Below are 19,978 nucleotides of genomic sequence, written 5' to 3' on the forward strand. Positions count from 1 at the left end.
TTTTAAAGATTTTAATTTATTTATTTGAGAGAGAGAATGAGATAGAGAGCATGAGAGGGGGGAGGGTCAGAGAGAGAGGCAGACTCCCTGCTGAGCAGGGAGCCCGATGTGGGACTCGATCCTGGGACTCCAGGATCATGACCTGAGCCGAAGGCAGTCGCTTAACCAACTGAGCCACCCAGGCGCCCCAACAAGTCTTATATCCTTCCATTTCAACCCCTTTTAAACTAAAGTATAATCTAAGTTACGTCTGTACATTGTTTGTAAAGTTAATATTTACAAAAATTTTGGTGGAAAAAATAAAGTATCCTGCTCTCTCCTTTCCGGCGTTGATTTCTGCCTTCCAGGAGCAATTGCATTTCTTTTAGTACTTCCCTTGCCTCTGTATTGCGAAGTAATACTGTTACATTATTTATCCTTTGTTTTTCATTTTTAAAATAAGTTTTACTGTGGCATAAATATGTAGAACACAAACATACATTGTAATAAATAATAACTAAAAAGTGTACATTTTTGTAAACACAAAATCTGGCGAGTTCCTCCCATGTATATTCCAGGGTCATAGTCTTGGTGTATGGCATCCTCTGCCTAATACAACAATTATCTCTTGCCTACAGCCTTTTTTATATGGCTGGCTCCTTCTTCGGATCCTGCCTTCAATGCTCCTTCCTTAGAAGAGTCTTCATGGGCCACCCTCTCTAGCATCTCAGTCTCCATCCTATTTCTCTCAGAACTTTGTTTCTTTTTATGAGACTTTTCACAATTTATAATTCCTTAAGTATATTTGCCTGGATACCTGATTTTTCCTGTCTTTCCCCCTAATACATAAGGCCAGTGAAGATAGGAATTAAAATCTCTTTTCATTTTTGAAGCTTCAGTGCCTTGCACACTGTCATGTAGCAGGTATTCAGTAGGTACATTTGTAACATGTAATCATCAGGAAGATACAGTAGAACATAATAGCTTTTGGGCTAGACTGGTTGATAAACTTAGAAGTAGATTTAAAACTGAATTTGCTGCCTATTTCTCAACTCACTTTTTTGCATGTTTAAAGAATCCATAAAAATCCCGAGGGATGGGGCACCCGGTTGGCTCAGTCATTTGGACATCCGACTTTTGATTTTAGTTCAGGTCATGATATCAGGGTCTTGAGATTGAACCCCATGTCCAACTCCGTGCTCAGTGAGGAGTCTGCCCCTCACCTCCCCACGCTCTTTTTCTCTCTCTCTCTAAAATAAATAAATATGTTTTAAAAAACCCTGAGGAATTAATTTAAAAATCATTCTAAGCAACAAGAGATTACAGTAAAGTGAATGGATGTTAGAAAGTATATGAAGATCAATGGCTTTTCTTGATTTGAGCAAAAATTAGACTATAAAATGAGAAATGAGACAACCATCCTCATACCAAAAAGTCAGTAATTTTGGATACTAAATGTTAGGATGGAGCATTTGTTTTTCACTTTACACATTTACCACTTTTCACATCTTCAACATAGAACAGCTTCTGTTTATAATCATATTTGTGATGTCGTTTATCTATAATGGAGTTAAAAAGGAACATTTTGAAATTGTTTTAAAATGCATATCTCTGTCAAATGCTGGCGAAAAGTTAGAGGAGGCCAATGGTTTTCAAGAAAATGGGAGAGAAAGCGTATTTTTTTCATTTGTAAGAGTGATGTGTATTCCTGAGTAATTATTACGAAGATAAAATAAGACTGTTGAAAGATCATAGCACAGAAGGTCATCATGAAGCATCCCATAGTAAAATCTCTAGCCAGTGTCCAAGAAAAGAAAAATAGTCTAAAAACCACAGGAGGATTTCATCAGGGTTTATTTTTGAATATGAATCAGATAAGTGATACAGCCATGGAATGCCCCTGGGTTCCTTTCCAGTTGTCATTTTCCCAGGGATCCCTGCGCTCCAGCCATTCTAACCTTGCTTCTCCTTACACATGCTAAGTTGGTCCCCTCTCAGGGTCTTTGTTTCTCCTTCTGCCTAGAATGTTCTCTCCTCTAACTTGCCCTGACCAACTCTCAGATCTCTGCTCAGATGTCACCTCACCCGAAAGACCTTCCCCACATCACTCTCTAACCCTTGAAATACTTGGCACCTGAATTCATATTGTACACATACAACTTTTCACTGAGTAAACAGGACTCAAAGGATGCCATAATGAGACTGGGGTTTTGTTCTCCCTGGTCTTCTTTCTGGTGGTATTCACGGGTTAGGTTGTGAGAAGTCACTTGGTAAATTTAGTCACAAAAGGGCGCCTGGGTGGCTCAGTTGGTTAAGCGACTGCCTTCAGCTCAGGTCATGATCCCAGAGTCCTGGGATCGAGTCCCGCATCAGGCTCCCTGCTCTGCGGGGAGCCTGCTTCTCCCTCTCCCACTCCCCCTGCTTGTGTTCCCTCTCTCGCTGTGTCTCTCTCTGTCAAATAAATAAAATCTTTAAAAAAAAAAATTTAGTCACAAAATTTAGTTAAAATATTTATCCTCTAATCATCAAACCCTCCAAATTCCCCCATAAAGTTGAAGTCTCTCTGCCACATGCCCTCCACATTCAGGCTTGCTTAGAGCTAATCACTTGCAGTGAAGAGGAAGAGTGAAGTCAGTCCTTGCTGTTTCCCCACCTTGGGCTTCCATTTCTTCTGCTCAGTGCTCTGAGCTTCCTCTGGCTCCTCGGGGGCAGAAACTTTTAGGGAGGCTGGAAAGAGGAGTATGTTTGGGTGGCCAGTGGTGTCATGGGTTGGCAACAGTGTCATGGGACAGTAATGCTGAGCATTATGTTTGATAGGTGCTTAAAATGGTGACTCTCTGTCTCTCATGGGCCACACTGATGAGTTCTTGGGAGGCTGTCCTCTTCAAAGATGACCCTCAGTCTCTTGGGATTTCACACTTGTTCTTTGAAGAAGGCTGGTTCATCTTCTCTAGTTGGTCACTTTCAGCGCCTGCCTTGTCCCTTGGGTATATGGGAGGATACTTCCAGGCTATATTTGAAACTCTGTGTGTGTGTGTGTGTGTGTGTGTGTGTGAAATAGAACACAGACATAAATGAGGGTATAAACTATCAAGGTAAAGCTTATTAACAGTGATAGAGCAATTGTATGTGTAACTTTGACTCAGTCGTTTAAATAGCAAATCCTATCCCTTCCTAGAGTGTGTGTAAGTTGGTGATGGGTCTTGCCAACCTGGATCATCATTGCTGCCCCCCACCTCTGGCTGTACAAAGTCAATACTCATAAGTAGAGGGTCAAATGAATGAATAGCTAATAAATTATGATATATTTAGAGGGTACACTGTTATTCAGCAATTAAAAACCAGGCTTATAAAGATTATTTAATATCATTAAGAAACAAAATAACAATTAAGCTATTCTTAAATGGGAAAATAAAGTAGAATATAAAACTTTAGCAAATGTGTGCACAGAGACACACATGCACATACACACAGGTACATACCCACATATATACTTTGTGTGTCTGTGTGTATGTTAATAGACTAGGAAGAAGAATACACATACCTATGTAATTATCCTATGTAATGGGATTTGGGATAATTGTTTGCTTTTTTTAATTATATTTTTTAAGTGTTCTGCTATTTAAATGTTCTGGCTTTATGATCAGGAGGCATTTTAAGAAAGAAAATAAAAAGAGAGTTGTAAAACTAAGGAAAAAAGAAAGAAAAATGAAATCCTTGAAACATTCTCCCAAATCTGCCATGGGGGAGTGATTGGGCTCGATGCACTGAGGGAGGCCTGGGGACGAAACCCTCAGGCCTCTTGGAAACCCAGTGTGCCTTTGGCAGGTAATATGTCTCATCATATAAAACAGTCAGCTCAAGATAAAGTTCAGAGCCTAACGCAGTATATTTGTCTTTTGCTTTGTGAGGGATGGGGCCTGGCCTTGCTGTTGATATCAAATTTTGGACATCTACCATTTGTGAGGTGTTGTGCTTGACGTCAAACCCTCAGTGCAGAATTTTTTAAAGATGAGAGTTATTTGGAATAACAATGATATGGCAGGGCCTAGACTTCCTCAGATGGCCTCACAAAGGCACTCTTTGGTTTGAATCCTGTCTTCGCCACATACTGATGTGTGACCTTAGGACACAGTAAATCTTTTTGAAACTCACTTTTTTCAACTACAAAACTAGTGAGATTACTCTGAAACAAATAATGCAATATATGTTAAGAAAAAAAAAAGAAGAAGAAGAAGGTAGCGGGAGGGGAAGAATGAAGCGGGGGAAATCGGAGGGGTGGACGAACCATGAGAGACGATGGACTCTGAAAAACAAACAGGGTTCTAGAGGGGAGGGGGATGGGAGGATGGGTTAGCCTGGTGGTGGGTATTGAGGAGGGCACATTCTGCATGGAGCACTGGGTGTTATGCACAAACAATGAATCATGGAACACTTCATCTAAAACTAATGATGTAATGTATGGGGTTTAACATAAGAATAAAAAAAAAAAACTAGTGAGATTAGCCTATGTGTCACAAGTTTGCTGTTTGATTAAATGAAATCATTTATATGTGTGTATGTGTGTATGTATGTATACAGTGCCTGGCACACAGACATATTATTTTCTTACATTATTGTTTTCTTATAAATATTTTAAAAGAAGTAAAGAGAAAAGGACTCTATAATTTCTTAATTTCTTCGGCCTTGGTAACTAGAAACAAGTTGGAGGCATGAACAGAGATACACACTCAGAGGCACTGGTTTCGGAGAAGGATCAGACATCTGACGTGAGGTGATGAGAAGTGAGCAGGGAGGAGCATGGATCTTGAATGGAAGTAGTGGGCTAAGAGGGGGATTGGGGATTTGGGTACGGGCTCCATAGAGGGTGTTATAAAAGCTTTGGGAAGGATCATTGCAGACAGCAGTTGTTGACCAAAAACCTGCTTTGGAGTGAGGAACTTGACCTGTTTAAGGAAACAGAAACAGTTGCTAGAGAAGAGAGTGAGAGCAATGTGATATTCGTGGAGAAGAAAAGCAGTCAAGGATCAAATGCCTTAGAGAGGAGAACAAAGGACAGGAAATGGTGGGTGGCCCTGAACAATTTCCAGGGTTCCGTGGGGGAAAGGAGAATGCAGGTAGCAAGCAAATTTAGAGTGATGTATTAAAACCAAAAACAAATTTGGAAATTGGGAGTGTTAGATTCCAGCCCTGACACTCGAATGAACTCTCCGTGTGATTCTAGGCAAGTTATGCAATATTTCTAAGTCTTGGTTTTCTTGATTTTAAAACTCCGCTGATGGCCTGATGATTTCTAGGTTTGCTTCTCCCCTTGTAGTCTCACGATACTTTCTGAAGCCCTTTGGCAAGGAAAGAAAACAGAATAATGTTAACAATGTGGTCCCATGAAAGCTTTTCCTAAAGATAGAACTTGGGCTCACAAAGAAGGCAACATTGGGAATGCCGGAAGGGAGAAATCAAATAGTAATTTCCCCTCAGATGGAGTTACAGGTAGAGTAGATGGAATAGATGCTATCAAGAACATTGAATGGATATGTTTTCTTTTGATCTCAAAAAGGAAGAAAATGTTAAGGTAAAAGCAACATTCCTTGAGCACCTGCTGTGTTTCAGACGTTATGTATTGAAGGCATGCAACTGAGCTCTATGCCCAAAGCCTTCCCCCAAATAGCTCATGGTCTAATCAGGGACACAAAAACCATAACTATAGTGGACGTATTAGTGTAATAACGGGAAAGGTACAGCGTAGAAGTGGATTGGGGGGCAGTGGTTACTTTGGAGAGAGGACCAGGTTGGCTTGATTTTGAAGAAATAACCAAGAATGACTTTCTGGAAAGAGAAAATACTATGTGCAGTGTACCAGGATGTGATCATACAACTAAAAGTTATTCTGAAATATGTTAAAATATAAAATTTGTTCACAAAATTAAAATGTGTTTGTTGGGGGCACCTGGGTGGCTCAGTTGGTTAAGCATCTGCCTTCAGCTCAGGTCATGATCTCGGGGTCCTGGGATCAAGTCCTGCATAGGGCTCCCTGCTCAGTGGGGAGCCTGCTTCTCCGTCTTCCCACTGCTAGTGTTCTATCTCTCGCTATCTCTCTCTCTCAAATAAATAAACAAAATCTTTAAAAATGTGTTTGTTGTAGTTATATATAAAGTTTAAGTAGTAAAAATAAAGCTGGAGAGGTAGGCAAGAATTTATCATGACCTTAAACTTTATATATCTTCATTAAGGATTTAGAGTTTCCCCCTGTGGGTGTAAAGGGGAAACATCAAAAGGGTCGAGTCAGGAAGAGTTTAGCATTATAAGACAATAGGATAGATAGGGTGTCAGAAGTGTATTTTCATAAACTTGCTTGTATGTATTGAATACACAAATGCATGAAAAATCACTCCTATTTATAGTATTATTGAAAATGATATCTTTTGAATAAAGCACCAACAATCCCATAGTATTATAATTTACATCAAGCCCTATATTATACTTACACTCTGAACTATATAATGCTTTATATACTTTATTTACTTAATGAGATGTATACTGTAACATTACCATACAAAAAATACTCAAAGCCAAACGTACATTGCTCAGATCATGTGGAGCATCAGACATTTGTGTACAATATTTTCACAAGCATCTCAAGATGCCAGATCTTTTCACAACTTCTGTAATTGCTGTTTAGAAACAAAACACTTGTGCTTCTTTCAGTGTCTCACTAATTCTCTAATATACCTATGGTCAGACAATAGAGTAATCATCCTCAGAACCTGAGGACATTGACTTTCCTATCAAAAACTTCATCATTTGATGTTTTCAATTATATGGGTTCATCTTGTTTTTGGGTTACATTTTCCCATCTCTCTACTCAAGGCAGGTATTTTCTTAACTCTTAGCTAGACTCCATGTCCTCTTTGCCTTTGCTCATAGTATCTCCTCTCATGGGAACAATCTTGCCCTCATCGTATTCAGATTCTGCTATCCCCTAAGACTCTTCTGATATCCTGAAATTATAATGATCTAACACCTTCCTCATGTCCTTTAGCACTTACACTATGGAGTTCTTATGATATGCTATGTATTTTTAAAAATAGGGCATCATCAAAGCCTGACAATACGCAGTTTGAGCCTCAGATAAATACCTTCAGCCAGCCCATTGAAACCTTACCTAGAAAACCAAGGTTCTGGGCGCCTGGGTGGCTCAGTTGGTTAAGTGACTGCCTTCGGCTCAGGTCATGATCCTGGAGTCCCGGGATCAAGTCCCACATCGGGCTCCCTGCTCAGCAGGGGGTCTGCTTCTCCCTCTGCCCTCTTCCCTCTCGTGCTCTCTGTTTCTCATTCTCTCTCTCTCAAATAAATAAATAAAATCTTTTTTAAAAAAAGAAAACCAAGGTTCTGGAAAATAAGTTTCCGGAAAGAAGCAGGGAAGAATGAAGAGAAAATTTGAGATAACTATAGTAGTGCTTCAGTTCTGTGAGTGAATGGGAAGTTAGGGTGTGGAAGTAAAGTAGCAATGTTAGAGAAGAAGAGGAACAAGAGTGGAGAGAGTGCCATGTTGTTTTCTAATTTTTAAGTCATTTTTTAAAGATTTCTTTAAGAGAGAGAGAGAGAAAGAGAGCGTGGGTGGGGGAGGGGTAGAGAGAGAGGGAGAGAGAGAGAGAATCTCAAGCAGACTCCCTGCTGAGCATGGAGCCTGACATCTCAGGGCTCGATCTCACCACCCTGAGATCATGACCTGAGCCAAAACCAAGAGTCCAGTGCTTAACTGACTGAGCCACCCAGGTGCCCCTTAAGTCATTTTTAAGTTATGTTTGCATTAGAGTTTTAGGATCTATTTAGTAAACCATAATTAACTTGAATTTGAACACAATGAAACATTTATCTTGGTTAATTGAGGCACTTCTCCAACAGCGTATTTGGCACATTGACCAAATCAAATTTCATGTGATTAGAATTTAATGACAGTGTCAGTGCACCTACATGAAGATCCATTTTCTTGGTTGTCTTAATAAAGCACAGAGGCATCTACATAGAGAAATAAAATGTCAGAACTAGGAAGAAAATAAATGAGTGGTAACATATTAATGTAAGTGAGGGTAAATTTGCAAAATACTGAAGTTCTTGCTAAATTGTGAAATCAAAGAATAACATTCAACGACAAAAGAACAGATGCTACCATATGAGAATATGCACATGATAACAGAAATAAGGGAGGGAACACCTGTTAAACTTAATTTCATTTCCAAATTTTGTGTGAAATGTCTCAAAATATTTAAAATCATTTTGAAAAATCTAAATAAGAACAATCTGGGAGAAAAAATGCTTATAAAGCTTGCATTTATTTTAGATGATGTGCTGTACGATGTTCATTCACATTCTCTTTTCTTTCCTTCTGAAACTGAAAGGACAATATTTGCACTAATGTGAATACTGCCCAATTGCGGATTGTTGAACACAGGGACCCTTGTGCATAGAGGTTAATATGGATTCATGTTCTTCCATAGCTTGTAAAATCGCAGTGCAGATACAGATTTCTGTTTGATTAGTAGGAAAAGTGAGGCCTTTGTGGTGACACAGAAAACCTCGTCTTTCTGCAAGTCTGCTTTAATATAAAGAATTATCTTGAAAGATACTGATCTAAGTTAGAGCATTTCCTTTGCTGTAGGATAGTATTCTGGTCTCAGATAGAAAACCCTTCCCTGAAGAAAGAATGCTGAACACTTAGCGCTAACTCTGCCCCAGAGTGAACTGTAGTCAGACAGTAAATATGTATTGAATGAGTGAGTCACCATTTATAATTATTCCAACATTTTCTTCCTTTCCAAAAGTGGCCTTCTTGTTTTAAAAAATGTCTGTAGATAAAGTTCTAACACAACAAATAATTACTGTGAAGTCGTTTCCAAATCCTAACTTAAAAAATTTTATTTCAGAAAATATTTAATATGGTAATATGGGGGTACAAAGGTGAATCCGTTTTGATTCTTTGGAATCCTGAGGCCTCCAGTTCATACTAAAATGTTTGGGTGCTATGATTTATTATGGTTATTCTAATTAATAAAATAAAAATTATGGTGAACATTTATTGAAGGGTTACCCAGTATCACATCCTATGATAAGAGCATTACATGTGCTTTTCCCAAAAGTGAATGTTCTGGACAGCCCTATGCAGCACTTGTGTGGATTAAGTCACTGTATCTTTCTCAAAGTTACTTAGCTAGTAGTAGGTTATGAATCCAAATAATCTTAAGTTCAGAATCTGTTTTTGGAGTCATTAAATTTTGTATGTTGGTATGCAATTCAGTTTTATTTGGTTTATTGTTCTAAATCCAACTATACTTACAACCTTTTGAAAGAATGTATCAGGTTATAAATTTATGATTTAAGGAAACTGAGCATGTTTGCTTGAGATGTTCTTTTTTTTTTTTCTGTTCACTTTAGCAACCATTTTAATCTTTTATTTTATTTTATTTATTTATTTTTTATTCTTATGTTAATCCCCATACATTACATCATTAGTTTTAGATGAAGTGTTCCATGATTCATTGTTTGTGCATAACACCCAGTGCTCCATGCAGAATGTGCCCCCCTCAATACCCACCACCAGGCTAACCCATCCTCCCACCCCCCTCCCCTCCCCCTGTTTGTTTTTCAGAGTCCATCGTCTCTCATGGTTCGTCTACCCCTCCGATTTCCCCCGCTTCATTCTTCCCCTCCCACTACCTTCTTCTTCTTCTTTTTTTTTTTCTTAACATATATTGCATTATTTGTTTCAGAGGTACAGATCTGAGATTCAACAGTCTTGCACAATTCACAGCGCTTACCAGAGCACATACCCTCCCCAGTGTCTATCACCCAGTCACCCCATCCCTCCCACCCCACCCCCCACTCCAACAATACTCAGTTTGTTTCCTGCGACTAAGAATTCCTCATATCAGTGAGATCATATGATACATGTCTTTCTCTGTTTGACTTATTTCACTCAACATAATACCCTCCAGTTCCATCCACGTCATTGCAAATGGCAAGATCTCATTCCTTTTGATGGCTGCATAATATTCCATTGTATATATATACCACCTCTTCTTTATCCATTCATCTGTCGATGGACATCTTGGCTCTTTCCAGTTTGGCTATTGTGGACATTGCTGCTATAAACATCGGGGTGCACGTACCCCTTCGGATCCCTACTTTTGTATCTTTGGGGTAAATACCCAGTAGTGCAATTGCTGGATCATAGGGTAGCTCTATTTTGCTTGAGATGTTCTTACTGAGCATCATAATACTTATTATTTTAATCATCAGCCATACTGTCAGTTGTATTAGTGACCTTCAGTACTGACTGAACCTCAGAAGCATACTGATACATGAGATAAAAGTAACATATTTTTGTATTTTCACAGCATGCATCAGTGATATATATAATGTGATACCATCCACCCTCAGTCCATGTGTAGATATACTGTATCTTAATGATTATCATTTCAAGTTTTAAATATTTGTTACTGTTCTTTTTTCTATCAAGGGAAGATTTTTTTGCCTTTCTTGTAATTACTTTAAGATTCATTCTAGTTTTACATCAGAGACAATGAACACATGTGTGGAAAATAAAAGAATTCATTGGAATTCATATTAAAATTACCCCCAAAATGGCCCACATATATAATACATGCCTGATTATTTTCCAAGAATTGTCACAGTAAATATTTTCTCCATTATCGCCACCCCCAGTGTGTGTGTGTGTGTGTGTGTGTGTGTGTGTGTGTGTGTGTCTAAGAAAGATGAGGAGAGGGAGAAACAGAGAGAAGGGGACAACAGACAGAGGTGGTGGAACTGTTATTCTAGTACTTGAGAATTCTATTAGTGTTACAAAAATTTGATAAAAAATGAGTATTTTTAGATTTATTCTTAAGATATCTTTTAACACCAATTCGATATAGAATAAAATGAGATGGCATATTGGCAATCACCTAGTCTTTCTGGAGAGAAGATGTAATATACTTTAATGATTAAAACAAAAGAAAAAGTCTCTTCTGTACTTTTAAGGAAAACACACCTCTTTGTAGTATAGATTTAATTTTTCTTAATATTCAGTCAGAAGAATTATTATATCTGAAGAAATAAGTATATTATTACTATGTTAGTTATATGTGGATCAAATTAAAATGAACTATACATAATTTTTATATAATTAATTCAAAACAGAATGAAGAACTTTGATAGCAGATTGGATATGAATAATGCAGGTTCTAAGGGATTATTTCTTCAAAAACATTGGCTAAAGAGTTAACGGAATAGTCTATGTATTATATATTTTATAAATGTAATATATATACCACAGCAGGATAAAATAATAAAAATCGAAAAGGTCAAGTCATATGTTCTGTGTGGAATATTTTCCTAGTTATAATATAAATTTATGTTCTAAAAAAGGAAGGAAAGAAATGACGAGGCTTAGCCTCAATATAATAAAAGGATACCTACTATTATAAGTTCTTTTTATTAATAATAACCATATTTTACAGTTCTTAGCTCTCTGTCTACAATTGGCTAAGTTTGAAAACATGGTATTATATGAAATGAAGCATGCTTATGTAAGTGATGATTCATTTTTTTTCTGTAATATACTGTGTAAAGGTTTTAAAAATGTTTAGTAGAAAGCTTCAAGAGTATTTTATATAATAATTTCAATGCTGTATCCCCTGCATTTGCTTTGACATGTTACATGAATTACTTTATTAAATAGTGATTGTCGAGAAGTTGGACTATGTGGTGCATGCAATTAAAAACCGTATTGCTCTTCTATACATGCCTACATATAAGTGACCCCATGGGTCTCCCAAAGTGTGCCTTTAACTGTTCCAGAATTTTTACTGTGCATCTGTTGCTGGCATCTAGCCTCCCACCCACACAGGCTAAGTCTAACTAAATGAAGTTTATGCTAGTGCAATAAAGTATGTAAAGATGAAGTAATAAAATGGGAAGACAGTTACCTTATTAGTGGCATTGCTGAAAAAGCTTCCCTAGAATGTGTGCACATATGTGAAAGAAAATAGAGTGTGTGTGAGTAGGAAAGCCTAGAAAATAATTTATCCATATAGTATTTCTTACATATCTTTTTATGTTATATATTCCAGATGGGATTTATACAGCTCAATGAGGACTTCATATTTATTGAACCACTCAATGACACAATGGCCGTGACAGGTCACCCACACCGTGTATATAGGCCGAAAAGGTCCATGGAGGAAAAAGTCACAGAGAAGTCAGCTCCTCAGAGTCATTACTGTGGTATCATTTCAGGTAATGCCTTCTCCTGGAAGGGTTTAACAAATATGCAATATGAGATGAATACATGAAGACTTTTTTCTCTTCCCTTTCTTCCTATCTGTCCATCTCTCTGTCCCTCTGCCTGTCTGTCCATCCATCCAACTACTGGTTTTATACTTTTCTTAAAATGTGGAATCTCTTCTGGTTAGTAACAATTGAATATATTGATTTTAGACTTCTCTTTTAGTCTTCTGCAAAGTGCTACATTTTAGTATCAAAAGATGGAGCTCTGGAAGGACTTCAGAGATTAACGTATAACATGCCCTGTATCTCTCTCAAACAGTGAAGTGTTCCTCGTGGTATACTGTTCACCTCACTGGCAGAGAAATGACATCGAGAGAATTCCTGATCTCCCGAAACTGAATACTGAGCTCATGGCCTTATTTTAGTCCACCTCTTTGAGCACATGATAGATATCTCTTTACTTCGACCAGATGCCTCTTCTACTACTTTCTTCTTCTTCTTCTTTTTTTTTATTTGGCCCAAGTAAAAATCATCTTGGAGATTAAAATTAACAGTGTAATAGGGAGAAGAGTAAAGATTTATTTCTTTGAATTTTATTCTCAGTATCAAAATACCTTAAATCTGGACATTTCAGAAGCTCATAAACATTTCCAACCATCAAATCCTAGTCTTTGTCTGCCAGTTCTGCACAGAAATAAAATGGGGCTGACTGTTTTGTGCACTTTCTTACTTCTTTTGGCAGAGATGTCTGTGTTAGCAAGAACGGTAAGGAAAACGAATGATTTCTATTATGTAAGTAGGACCTGAAAGTCATAGCCAACACTCAGAAAATAATTAGAAGTGTCCCTAGGAAAAAATTTTAGAGATCTAATCCAGACATCTCAGTGAATAGTCACTGATAGGAGAAACATTTCCAGTTAGAATCTAAGGAAATATGAATTTATACAAGAATTTTTGTTGTAAAGACATAAAAAGTTGACTTGCAGATTTAAAATTAGGTGTTAGTAGACTTAGGGCCAAGATACCAATTTGAAAATTGGTTATGGTATTTGAGGCGAGTTTAGGTCTATGACTTGTGGCAATTAGTAGTATTTGCAGCAGGCATACGCCACTCCTATCATCGCTTGCTTAGGGTGTACAGATTCAGAAAGAATTACAATATATTTCTGTTTAAATATATTTATCTCAAATTAATCCGCGATTTCTGTTTTCTTCCGTGAAAGCTCATGGTATCAGTCTGTATGGGAAGCATCTTCAGAAGGGGTTAAGTGGATCTCTGTGCCCCACTATTCACTGGACATGATTTAGTCAATTTAAGTGAGACACATCCCTCTTCCCTCTTTGAAGAGAGAAGGAGATAAAACTGCTGAACAGAAGTCATAGCATTATGACCAAGCCAAAGAAAGTCTCTTGTGTTGAGGAATGATAGCAGCAACAACTTGGATTTAGTTCATTTAAGGAAATTGTCTTGTATGAATTATACTAAAAATCTACGCTGTGCAACTTTCAAACCATAGTAAGTTCCAGCTCTTCTAATTACTCATGTACAGGATGACACAAAGCAGGCTTTGTGTGCCATGTTGCACAGAAGAAAGGTTTCTAGAAAATAATAATTAATATTATTAATTAATAATTAATAGGTTTATAAAGCATAAACACAGTTAATATTTGGCAAACATTGCTCATAAAGTTTCTTATGTTTACTTTTAAGGCATGACTGTTAGGTATTAATTGACTTATTTGGGTCAGGCACTTGCATGCAAGGAATATTAAGCTGCCAGTTGGATGATTCACCCGGTTTACCTATTTTCCAATGTGTTTTAAATTTAAGTCTAGAATTTAAAAAATGGCTTTAAAATTAACAATATGTGAAATAAAATATTGATTTACTTATACCAATATGTGTAATTGTAGCTCTTCCCTTTTTACTTCAGGCTGATGTATTAACATATTAAAAATTTGATTCAACTTTGGATAATGTTGCAGTATTTGCCTTCATGCCATGGAATCAAAAAGTTTCCTTGTATTCAGATTGGTCCTTGCACTATTCTCCTTCATCATTTTAATGCTTAGGTATATTATGTTTCTATGTATTGACTTTATGAATATTTTTTCTGAACAGGAAACTTCATCCTTTAGGATGATTTGCTGTGTTCTTCTATAAAAGATAATAGAGAGAAGGCACATGAGGTTGAGAGCCAGAGGCCCCGCTGGATCCAAGGCATAGCTTTGGTTTCACTCCAGCTCGATACTCTTCTCCAGCTCGGTATTCTGTCAATTCCCTTAAACTTTTTAAAAATTTTACTTTAGTATAGTTGCCATACAATGTTACATTAGTTCCAAGTGTGCCACATAATGATTTGACACTCCGTACATTACTCAGTGCTCACCACAGTAAGTGTAGTTACCATCTGTCACTCTACGGAGTCACTACAGTATTATTGACTATATTCCTTATGCTGTACTTTGCATTTATTTATTTATTTATTTATTTATTTATTTATTTATTTATTATTTTTTGTACCTCTTAATCCCCTCTCCTATTCCACCCTTCACCCCACACCCCTTTCCTCTGGCAACCACCAGGTCATTCTCTGTATTTATGAGTCTGTTTGTGGGTTTTTTTGATTTTTTCTTTGGTTGGTTGTTTTTTGTTATCTTTTGTAGATTCCACTTATATGTGAAATCATATAGTATTTGCCTTTCTCTATCTGATTTACTTATCTTAGCGTAATGCCCTCTAGGTCCATCTATGCTGTAATGCATGGCAAGATCTCATTCTTTTTTATAGCTGAGTGATAGTCCATTGGATATATATCACATCTTCTTTATCCATTAATTTTTCCATGGACACTTCGGTTGCTTCCGTATCTTAGCTATTGTAAATAATGTTACAGTATACATAGGGGTAAGTATATCTTTTCAAGTTTTCATTTTCTTTGAGCAAATACGTAGCAGCATAATTACTGAGTGAGGTGGTATTTCTATTTTTAATTTTTTGTGGAACCTCCATACCGTTTTCCACTTTCGCACCTTAGCTTCTTCTTTCTTTCTTTCTTTTTTTTTTAAAGATTTTATTTATTTATTTGACAGAGAGAGAAACAATGAGAGAGGGAACACAAGCAGGGGGAGTGGGAGAGGGAAAAGCAGGCTTCCCGCGGAGCAAGGAGCCCAATGCAGGGCTCTATCCCAGGACACTGGGATTATGACCTGAGCCGAAGGCAGATGCTTAACGACTGAGCCACCCAAGCGCCCGCACCTTAGCTTCTTTATTTGCAACACAAGCATGACCAGTCACTTCACAGGGATATAGAGCTAAATGGCACAGCTCTTATTCTTAAGAGGCAACCAATGTATTATTTTACTAACTGGTGAGTAAGTAATTATACTGTAGTATGGTAAGAACTCTGACAGTCAGTACACAAGAAACTGATATCAGGCGACTGAGCCACAAAGATCAAGTAAAACTTATCCTGATTACAGACTTATGTCTCTGGGGAAAAAGGGAACAGAGAGTGCAGATTCTGATAGTGGACTTTGGAGTCTCCGCCTATGTTCACAAACTTATGCTATCGCTTCCTAGCTGTGTGACTTTGGAAGAAAGACTTTCTCTCTCAAAAGCTTCATCTACAGTATACAGAATGGGGATAGTGATACCTGAACCTCAGAGCTGTTGTCAGAATTAAATTAGATTACGTATGAAGGTGAAAAACTTTTGTGAAGTTTTTAGTGCATGTTGTTAGGCAGGGAAGAGCATTTTAGGCAAAAGGAGCAATGCATGCAAAAGTATGAAGGCAGGAGACAGCATCAACGGGGGGGAGCTGAAGCCAAATGGCTGCAGTATGAACATGAGATACAACTCTGGAAAGGTGGTCATGAACTAGATGCTGAAGGGACTTCATTGTGTGTGCTATGGTAAGGACTTTACATGGGAGCAGAAAGGTTTTAAGCAGGCAAGTGACATCAATATATATTAAATAACATTTTAGTAAAAACTTATGGATATGTTTAGGACTCACTGTTGCAAGAAGGAGATTTGTAGAACTGAAGAACACCGATCTATTTGAGCAGGACATAGAGATAACCTCTATTCTTAGAGTTAACTTAACCAGAAATAGTTTCCATATGCCATCTGTAACTGTTTTGGAGATTACTGTCATTATATGTCGGGCATTATGGAGAGCACACATTGAGCCTTGGTGACTACACATTTTAAAATTTCTTCACTAACTGGAAGTGTGTGGTATCAACTAGACAAGAAGCCATCAAAGAGAACAACTTAATAAAAAGATTACTTCAATATGCATGATTCATATACAATGGTTAACTGGTATGATGGAGTCTACCATTTAGTTGAGATTCTTAAGAAACATTCTAGGATGTTCCATGTAGTCTATTTATTTTTATTTTTATTTTTTTAAAGATTTTATTTATTTATTTGAGACAGAGAGAATGAGAGAGAGAGAGAGAGAGCACATGAGAGGGGGGAGGGTCAGAGGGAGAAGCAGGCTCCCCGCCGAGCAGGGAGCCTGATGCGGGACTCGATCCGGGGACTCCAGGATCATGACCTGAGCCGAAGGCAGTCGCTTAACCAACTGAGCCACCCAGGCGCCCCCATGTAGTCTATTTAAATATAACATGCAAATAAGAATGTAGCACTGTGGCAGATTGGAGCTAACACGGCTGTCACTAGCTGGGGTGATAAAGGAAACTTTTTTCTCTCTCTACTTATCATTCTTTATACAGTTCAAAAGCCCCTCATTTTATAACTCTCCCCTTGGTTTCTTCTTGTCTTATTATTCTTGCATCTCCGTCTCCTCCGTGGGCATATCTTCTTCCATATATACACCCCTGAAATGTAAGCATTTCCTTGGGCTTCCTCCTCTTCTATTTCTTGCACCACACAGTTTCCTAAGGGTGATATAATCCAAATCCATGGCTTCAACCTCACTTATACATTGATTAGTTCCAATCCCTGTTTTAACCTCTCTCCTGCCAGGTGTTTAGTCACTGGTACTCAGCTGTCTCTCAGACACTTCAGACTTAATCAATCTAAAGCTGAACCCATCATCTTCCTTCCCAAACTCCCCTGCTGATATCCTCCACCATCTATCTACCTAGTCACTCAAAGATAAAAGCTAAACAACCCCCTACCCCCGCACAAACCAAAACAAATAACAACAGCAACAAAGGAGAATAATTCTAACCATATCCCTTTTCTTCCCCTAAGTCTGATTAATTTTCCTTGTGATAATGTCTACTTTCTAATATTTTGCCTATCTTTTCATCCTTTCTGTTCCTACCATTGCATGATTTTCACATAGAAAGTCAGTGACATATCCTTGTAAGAGAGTTGTATATATATTTCTCCCCTATAGTTAGTTTATTTGGTGTTGACCCTGCCAAGACAAGTCTTTTCATCTATTTGCAGGAATGCCTCCTACTAAATATTACAAGTGTATACAACAATATACTAACTGTGGATAGGTTTGAGATTATGATTAGAAAAATTACAAAATTCATTCCTAATTGTTATAGACCTCAAGATACAGATAAAACCAATTTCTTATGTTGTCTTTCATCAAGGTCTTTGGTTTTAATTACTAAATATGGATCCATAAAGTGAACTTTTAACTCTTGTGGTCCTGTTGCAGATGGCTTCTGTTGTTTTTGTTCTTAAACATTGTTGTGTTTCATGACATAATGCCTTTTTAAAAAATTATTAAATAGGAAGTCTTTGCATTTGTGTTTATAACACTTTTGTTTACTTAGTTAACTAATTCTTTTTGATAATTTGGGTAAAACTTTGTTCATTAAATAGACTTCAGTCTGGGTCACTGCTAGGAAGAAAAGGAGAAAGTGTAAATTATGAAGATATCTCAGAACAGTAGAGTTTCCAACAATGGTAGTGGGATATAGTTCATGTTAGATCTCAGAGATAACTCAGTTGGCCCTAGAAGTCAGTAATAGAAGGGAAGCAGTAATGCAGAAATTCAAGGTATAAATTAATCCTGGCACCATGAAAAGATGTTGGAGGGCAAGAAAGGTGGAATAGATAGTCTGCAAAGTAGAATGGAATAGCCTTGAATTGAATTGACAGGTCAAGGCCACAGTACCTGGAACAGGACTCAAGGAAAGCAACTTTTCAGAACCTACCATCATGGGCTAGAACTGTGAGAATACATACTTTGAAATTCAAAACAAAGTTAGAGACACCCAGGAAAATGTGACCAATTGAACACACATGTTTATCTCCATGGGAGTCTACACCCATGTTTACTTCTAGGGATTCCATTAAAATTATAGTAAAGAATATAATAAAGATGTCGGCTCCCAAGTACAAGTTTGGGAAAGGAGGTGGTAGCAGTTTAGGGGCATCAACAGAATTTTGATAAATGGCAAGGAGCAGAACAGGTAATCAGTGATTTAACAATGCATTGTGGAGATGGTTGCCCAAGTGTAGAAATTTATTAAGACTAATTGAATTGTACACTTCAATGGCTCCATGTGTTGTCATGTATATTATATCTCAATAAAGCTGTTAAAATAATAAATTCATTATTGAAGTATCACATGCATACAGGAAGTTGCACAAATGTTGTGTCCAACTGCTAAATTTTCCCAAAATGAAAATGAAAATATCCCCAAGTTTTCCCATGTAGTTAACACTCAGATCACAATATAGAAAATATTAGCACCACAGATGTCCCCCTTATGCCCTTTCCTAAGCACTAATATCTCTTCCCCCAAGATATTTGTTATCCTGACTTCTAATATCACATCTTCCCAGTTTTTGTTTCTATAAATGGAAGCATATACTACCTACTCTTCTGTAATTGGCTTTTTTGCTCAGCATTATATTTGTGAGGTTCATCCATGTTCTTGCACATTGCAGTTGTTGGTTCATTTTCCTTGCTCTAGAACATTCCATTGTATTAATAGGCCAAAATTTTTTCATCCATTATACTATTGATGGTTATTTGAACTACTAGGAATAGTACTACTGTGAATAATTTGTACATGTGGTTTTCATGCATTTCTGATGAGTATATATTTTAGATCATTGGGTATGCAAGTGTTCAACTTTAGTGGTTACTGCTAGCCAGTTTTTCAAAGTGTTTATCCTAATTTAAACTCCCAGCCTGTATGTGTATAGAACTTCCATTTGTCCCCACATTCTTGTCAACACTTAATATAATCATCTCTTTATTTTAGCCATTCTGGGGATTTTAGTATTTTAATTAATTGTGGTTTTAATTTGCATTTCCTTGAAGACTAATGAGACTGAGCACCTTCTCATATGCTAATTAGCCATTTGGATGTCTTTTCTTGTGTGTGAGAAATGGCTGTTCAAGTCTTTTGCCAATTTTTCAGTTGGGTTATCTGTTACTTATTTAGAATAGCTTTTAATTTACTATGGAAAAGTATTGTAACTATCTTCTCCCACTTGGTGGCATGCTTTTCATTCTGATAGTGGCATGTTTTAATAAACAAATTTTAATTTTATGTACTTAAATGTATAAATATGTTTATTTGTGGTTACTGCTTTTAGTTGGCTCTGTTTGAAGAATCTTTATTTCCCTAAGGAACTTCTACTGTGGGATCCTGATGGAAGACAGAACCCAGTCTTTTGTAACCCATGCATAATGTTTTAGTAATTAAGGGCCTCTGCCTGAATTGAGGATGTGTGAGGCAATCACTTAAAGCAATTTCT

The 19,978-nt window shown here is 37.2% G+C and overlaps 1 protein-coding gene across 1 annotated transcript in view; it reads left to right on the forward strand.

The window, feature by feature from the left end:
• Positions 1-19,978, forward strand: part of ADAMTS19 (ADAM metallopeptidase with thrombospondin type 1 motif 19) — a 253,226-nt gene that overhangs the window by 40,790 nt on the left and 192,458 nt on the right. Inside the window, exon 3 of the mRNA XM_064595853.1 lies at positions 12,108-12,273. Coding sequence (XP_064451923.1) covers positions 12,108-12,273 — 166 coding nt within the window. The remainder of the gene's footprint in view (positions 1-12,107; positions 12,274-19,978) is intronic.

Source organism: Mirounga angustirostris, unplaced genomic scaffold, assembly GCF_029215605.1.
Source record: "Mirounga angustirostris isolate CCGP_5_RB_7025 unplaced genomic scaffold, mMirAng1.0.hap1 SCAF_7, whole genome shotgun sequence".
NCBI classification, from domain to species: Eukaryota; Metazoa; Chordata; class Mammalia; order Carnivora; family Phocidae; genus Mirounga; species Mirounga angustirostris.